This window comes from Halyomorpha halys, unplaced genomic scaffold (genome assembly GCF_000696795.3).
Source record: "Halyomorpha halys isolate HHAL.00 unplaced genomic scaffold, Hhal_1.1 Scaffold495.1, whole genome shotgun sequence".
NCBI classification, from domain to species: Eukaryota; Metazoa; Arthropoda; class Insecta; order Hemiptera; family Pentatomidae; genus Halyomorpha; species Halyomorpha halys.
The window spans coordinates 178,198-185,406 of record NW_027109484.1 but is presented as its reverse complement, the minus strand read 5'-3'; the positions used below and the strand labels follow the sequence as shown (position 1 = coordinate 185,406).

At 27.2% G+C, this 7,209-nt stretch overlaps 1 protein-coding gene across 1 annotated transcript in view; it reads left to right on the top strand.

Moving 5' to 3' along the window:
* Positions 1–1,614: 1,614 nt before the first annotated feature.
* The window catches only part of LOC106683570 (protein croquemort), a gene marked incomplete in the record, with an annotated part of 19,537 nt that continues 13,942 nt past the window's right edge, over positions 1,615–7,209 (top strand). The window contains 5 exon segments of the mRNA XM_067047667.1: positions 1,615–1,974; positions 2,049–2,209; positions 2,281–2,422; positions 2,755–2,991; positions 3,631–3,845. Coding sequence (XP_066903768.1) covers positions 1,858–1,974; positions 2,049–2,209; positions 2,281–2,422; positions 2,755–2,991; positions 3,631–3,845 — 872 coding nt within the window.

The window sequence follows — 7,209 nt, the reverse complement described above, 5'->3', positions numbered from 1 at the left end:
TCAGCAGATAGACTTTGTTTTTTTAAAGATTAAATGTTGATCGTGCATACCTTGAAATTCAAGGTCAGTTTTTCTTTTAAAGATTTTATTTTTCAAGTCAGCTCTGATATTTTTCCGAACTGGGAAAAACGCTACAGTTTATTATCCAACGGATTATTATTTTAATAAATTATTTATCCTACGTATCAGTAAAATAATGTGCTCATTACGTCACCATGGGAGGAGGGTAGGTTGACCTCTTTTTTTGGAAACCTAAAAGGTTGGGAAATTAAACAAAACATTTTACTCAAAGACTAAAATTTAAATCTAATACCAATCCCTCTAAAGTAGAAAAAAAACGGAATCTTATAGATATTATGTTGTCATTAAATAGAAGAAAAAAGTTAGTGTTGTAAAGTCAATATTTATAACATGTAGGTGAAAATTTGAAAAACCTATAACAATAACAAAACTATCATAACAACAATGTCTAACTCTATTCATTATGAGGATAGAAGAAATTATGAGGTGAATATAATTGTGTGAACTATAATGAATAGAGATGGACATTGTTGTTATAATAGTTTTGTTATTGTTATAGGTTTAAGGTGCATGAATATGGGACAGTGGTACCGAAAGGTTGTACCATGTGGTGATAATTTTAATAAAGAAATTTCATTAAATTGGAAGTCATTAACCTCAAAAGAAAAACATTTTATTTATGTATCACATCATTATTTTTTAAAAAAAATTTTAATTTTGTCAATTATGGAGAAAAAAAATCTTTTAGGTTATATAATTTTTATATGGAAGATCGTTCAATCAATAGAATTTTAAAATATACAACCTTAAACAAGAGTTAATTATTACGTCCAAAAGTTTAGAAAATTCTTTGATTAATTATAAATTATATAACACGGATATCACAAATATTTTTCTGTTAGTAGTTCTACAGTACAAACGGGTGGATGCTGCACAAACGCATTTTAATTTGTACCCAAAAACCCGCACCCGACAGGTCGTATATGTTTTTTGGATTTGGGCTAAATGGCAGTCGTGTAGGTCCCGACAGCCCAACAGTTTTTTGTAGCAATGCTTTTAATCAATAAATGATAGATTATAAAAAATCGGCAACGCTGTTTCGGAGAAAAGCCGAAGGCAGATTTTCGGATTCTAGATATTTTGAAATGTTACTATTTTTTTTTGGGGGGGGGAGAAAGGAAGAGGTTGATGTTTTTTCTTGGTTGATTACAAAGAATTATTATTAAAAATTTTAAACCAGAAATGAAACCTTATATTTTTGTGTATGTTCTTTAGAAAACTACGTATAAAATTTAAATATTTTAAAGGTAATTTCACTTAAAAAATATATTGATAATTAGCAACCTGAATCTATGAAAACAACCCTGAATTCAGATTCTAGAAAATGAAACAAAAAAGGCTTTGATAATTTAAATCTCCTGGCCATAAAGAAACATGAATTACAATTTTAATTTTAAATACTTTTATTCATTTCAGTATTAAATATTCAAACAAACAATCTTGAGCAATGCATAGAGCCCAAACTTTGCGTTACCCGCTTGGGTGATAGTGTGATAAACTGGCGTGTAGAGAGGGGTTATTATGATTAGATAACAGCAATGTAGGCTTTGTTGTTCGAGGGCATGTCAGTATATGGAAAGCGGTTTTTCCTAGTGGGGGTTCGGAAAGAATGTCTGTGATTTTCTTTGTTAAGAATCGGAGAAACTTTTTATTTTACACGAGCGAACTTATTTAAACGAACTGTATGATCGATTTTCATAGCAATTATTCATTTGCTTTTTTTATCTCTTGTTTATCTTGACAAAAGTAGGCGTTATATAATCATATAAAACTAAAATGACATCTTTTATTTGTCAAAAAATTACCTTTTGGGGATTCGGTGCCTTATTTTTGATACTAGGAGGTATTGCCAGTGGAATATGGCCTATTTTATTCAACCAGAAACTGAGAACTGTAAGTAAACAAGGTTTTTTTTTTTTAATATTCTTATTAAAAATGTTTAAATAAAAGATTTTATTTGTCTTTAGAAACTGGCGCTTTCTAAAGAATCCGAAAGTTTCAACCTTTGGAGAGAAACACCAATACCTATGTATATAGATTTTTATATGTTTCACTGGACGAATCCAAAAGAAACACTAACTAAAAATGAAGTTCCTAATTTTGTTGAAAAGGGTCCATATGTGTTTAGGTATATTTCATGTTTTATAATATATTCGTGGTGTTATTCATTTCATTATCATAAATTTTTATTTCTTTTAGGGAAGAACATCAAAAAGTTATTCTTGGTTGGAATGACAATGGCACTGTTACTTTTAAGCAAATTCGTAAATGGATGTTTGTGCCGGAGCTCTCTTCAGGATCTCTTTCCGATAAAATTACTAATGTCAATGTTATAGCTATGGTATGTCAAGTTATGGTATCTGCCTAGTCATTAGGTGAAAATTAGTTTATATAACATGCTAATGACCTGTTGTTTAATTGAATTAGTCCTAAACATAATTAAAAATTTTTCTTAATGTTAACCTGTCAAAAATAATTCTATTTTGGTTTATCTATATTATTTTGATTTGGAATTTCTATTTACTGTTTAATATAATTTATATAATACAATTAAAATATTGCAACAAATTTTTGTTTTTACTTTTTAAAATTTGTATTGATAGTTCTATATTTTTTTGGTGTTAGAAATATTAATACTAGTTTATTTTTTAACGCTTTTGTTTCTGATTTCAGACTATTGGTAATTATATTAAAAAATACGAGGCCCCTCTCACCCTAAATATGAGACCTATAATAAACAAAATAATCAATGCCTTTTTAAAAACTGTCGAGGCTAATGTATATACGACAGCGACTGTCGGTGAACTTCTTTTCTCCGGTTATGATGATCCATTTTTAAAACTTGCCAGTAAATTATCTTCCATTATTAAAATAAAAATTCCCATGGATAGATTTGGATGGTTTTATAATGTGAGTATTTGATTTATTTCATTTTTTAAAAAATATTGATGTAATAATAACTTGATATGTTATGAGATGTTTAAAGAACCTTCTGATTTAAATAGATTAATTAAATAATTGTAATTTGGTGTCTTATTCAAAGCTAATGATCATTGTGAAACCTGAAAGTAATAAATGATCTAATTAAATGCCAAAGTATATCAGTGTATATACAGGTATACATGTATAAATATAAATATTATATATAAATAAATAACTGATGATGACAATGATTAAAGAATAAAAGAGTGATAAAAGAGATTTAGTTCCTATTTTTTTTTTAGTGCTGTGTTCATGATGATTGATTTTTTTTTTCTGTCATGCTATCAGATTATCCTCGTAGCAAACATCAGTATAAATTGATTACAATGTTAATTTTAAAAAAAGCATACCTAATGTAATAAATAGAATATTTTTGTATTTACAATATTTTGGAATCCATTAAACTTAATTTTTTTTTTTTAAGTTTTGAATATTTTTTCAGATTTTTTGTCTAAAATTTATTTTTTCTTTAAAATGCTAATAACAATTTGTTTATTTATACTATTGTATGTTATACTATTTACTAAGTTAAATTTTGGTATAATTTTTAATTTTAATTTATTAAAGCGCAATATGTCAGCTGACTACGATGGAGTTTTTAACATGATGACAGGTGAGAATACATTGGACAATCTTGGACTTTTAAAAATGTGGAATTATAATAGCAGAACAAATTTTTTTCCTGGAGATTGTGGTATTGTAGAGGGAACTACTGGAGAATTATGGCCTGTTGATACTCCTCAGAAATCGAAAGCCACTATATTTGCTACTGATTTGTGCAGGTACACTGAAAATTGAACATAGATTATGAATTTGAAAATAATAAATTGTAGGAAGATAGTCCGGGTGGCAGTCAATTAAGGTATCAAAATAGTAGAAGAAAACTGTTTATTGTTAACCATAATTTCGTCCCACTCTGTAGGGCTTTGTCAGTGCTGTCAGATTGAAAAAATATGACAATAAATAGTTTTCTTCTACTATTTTGATACCTTTATTGACCGCCAGCCGAACTATCTTCCTACAATCTATTTCATCCGGTCAACTATCTTCTTCCAATAAGTAACTAGATAGTTAAATGTAACTGAGTAACCAGCTAATTGAATATAACTAAGCAACTAGCTAGTTTAATATACCTCAGTTACAGGGTAGTGTAATATAAAATATTTACTTAAAAAAAATTGCTGTAGAAATTTCTAAGGTTCAGTTACTTCATCAATTAACTCTCCCCATTAAAAAACTGGCAACATCTATGAATCTTAAGATTATCTTAGTTTTGGAGACTAACTCACATTTTTTTTTTAAATATGTTTATTTACAAATAAATACAAAAGATGGAAAAGATGGATCTATTTAAATAATTAAAAATACATAGCCAATGGAAAAATAACATAAGTTATATGTTTTAAAAACAATGCTTTTAACAAGTCAATAATTTAAAACAACAATACAATGTTATTTTTAAAGAAGTAAAATAATAATATCAAACTTTGGCATGGGATTTATCTCTCTCATGTTAACTAAATGAGCTCTTTCCAGTGTAGCCCGTCATACATAGTTGCTAAGAGCTCTCCAATTAGAGCCTTTTAATAAACTTAGTAATTGTTGTGGAAAGCAGGTCCCTGCCAAAAATATTTTATTCTTATTTCACTATACTTGTGACAGTTTCCCAAAAAGTGAAAGGTATCTAATTTTCTTCGTAGTTACAGACTTGATAGTTATTGGTACTATCATGCATACACGGTTTTTCATTTAAATTGAGTGTAGACCAACTCACATTCTATTTTGCTTATAGTTATTGAATTAGTTATTTTAGTGACATTAAGGATTATTTATATCATTGTTATTCAATATTTGTCTACAAACTATGGTTACAATTTTTTCTTGGATGTTTTAAATTCCTACCTTTTTTTAGCCTATTCTTACGTTTTGCTCACTATTTATTATCTCTTTCCTTTATATTCTTCTGTTTTATTTGTGTGATAATGAGTCATTTATGATTCAGTAAGAATATCCATAATTCGCAAAGAAGGAAGATCTTTGCGTAAACATCAATTGTTTCATTAGTTTTCATTGCTCTACAATTTCAATGGCCATAAAAGAGGACATAAACCAGGAGTAATTCAAAATCGTTAAATTCAGGTCGTCCAAATGTCACAAATTCCATTTAAGATCATTTTATTAAAATGCAAGTATTCAGAACTCGAAATTCAAGTATTCAGAAAATAGTATATAACATTATTTACTTGGTTGGTAGTAGTCAGGAGATATTTATACCATAGTCAATCATTAAAATTATACTCACTATATGTCAATCTTTTTCAAAGTAGAATGGCAAAAAAGTCCCGATCATAATCAATCGCAAATATATCATATATGCTCCCAATTGCATAATTTTGTCAAGTTATTTGGGAAGTAAGGAGCTACACCACTATTACTAAAAGTAGTTTCACAGATTCAGAATTCATTTCTATTTATTATTTCAGATTTCATAAAAAAAAAAAAAAAAAAAAAAAAAAAAAAAAAAAAAAAAAAAAGTTACACCTCTTTGGTTTTAAAAGGGCCATTCTTTGATATTTATGTAAGTTTTTGTTTTTCTGCTCTGAGGATGGCTTATTTAGCGAAACGTTGATTGCTTAGTTATTTCCTTGAATTTGAGAAGTTTAGGGCTTCCTCATTTTTTGGTTTAATATACTAGCATAGTTGTAATTTTTTTTTTCTTATGAAAAAATTAGTTTTTCAGTATTTTTAAGTCATATATATATCAGTATATTTTAACTAATATATAATAAGTCATTGATTGAATATTTTAAAAATTCCTTATGAACTGACCTAAATATACATTGATAAAAAATATTATTGAGAAATACTGTTGGTAAATGACGTGATTGTGTCATTGATTTCTGATAGTTTATCATAAATGAATCATTTGCCTCCAATGATGTTTTGCAGATAGTAGTGTTGTAAAGGTTAAGGATCAATAATAGATTAAGCAACTTCAGTTATCTCTTAGTCATTTTGTAAAAATAGTTACGAGCTTTTTTCAAATTAAACTTTAACATACTATGATTGTATTATTTAATTATACAATGATTATTATAGTTATTTTATTTTTTATTACAAGATTATTTGTGTATATAGATATTTGGAATTGAAAAATTTAATAAATAAAAACATTGTTTTTTTGGCATTATCACTGTTGAATATCATTATATTTGTAATATTTTAAACGATTCGCCTTGCCCCCTGATGTGATAACGAAACTGGAGGATCTTTGTATGTGGACATCAAAATGATAACAGTTATTTATTTTAGTATTTTAAAAAACAATCCTAATAATTTATATCTATTTTATTATTTTGTTTGAGACTGGTAGTTTTATAAATAATCAAGGTTATCCAAAAGTCTCACCACTTCTTTATTAGTCATATTACATGTCCAACATTTCGGCCAATCTGGCCATCTTTAAGGACAATCTATTAGAATAACAGCTTTAATTATAGCTTATTACTAACAGTATAAAAACATAATTATAATTTTAGAATTATAATATTATAATTTGCATATGTTAATTTTAGTTTCACAGCCTTAACATTGATTTATAAAATATTGTAGGTTAGTACACTTAAGTCATATAAATATAGCTGAAAGAACCCTATAAAAACAAAACCAATGAGAGAAACCATATTTCTTTACTAATAAAGTTCCATTATTCTATGTTTAAATATTAGAAGATGGTCAGGGTTGCGGTAAAAAAAAAACCTGTTCAACCATTCGCTTTGAAGAAGAGCCCTGATGAAGCCCTGAAAAGTGGGGCGAAATGTCGGACATTAAAATAGTTTTAAACTATTTGTTCTTTTTTTTTACCGCAACCCTGACCATCTTCTTATATTTAAATCTTTACGGTCAACTATATATACATATATATTCTATGATTAATTTACCTTTATTTGTCACAATTTAGTGATAAAATCTATTCTTTGCAAACACTGTACTTTGCTATCTTTAACTTATCACAACAATATTAATTAACCTACCTCAACAATCGATTAGGTATATTATTTAATTTCTCACTACATGTTTGTCTACTTTGTTATTAAAAATTATATCAAATTTAATTACATATATAAATAGTTGACTATATAATTT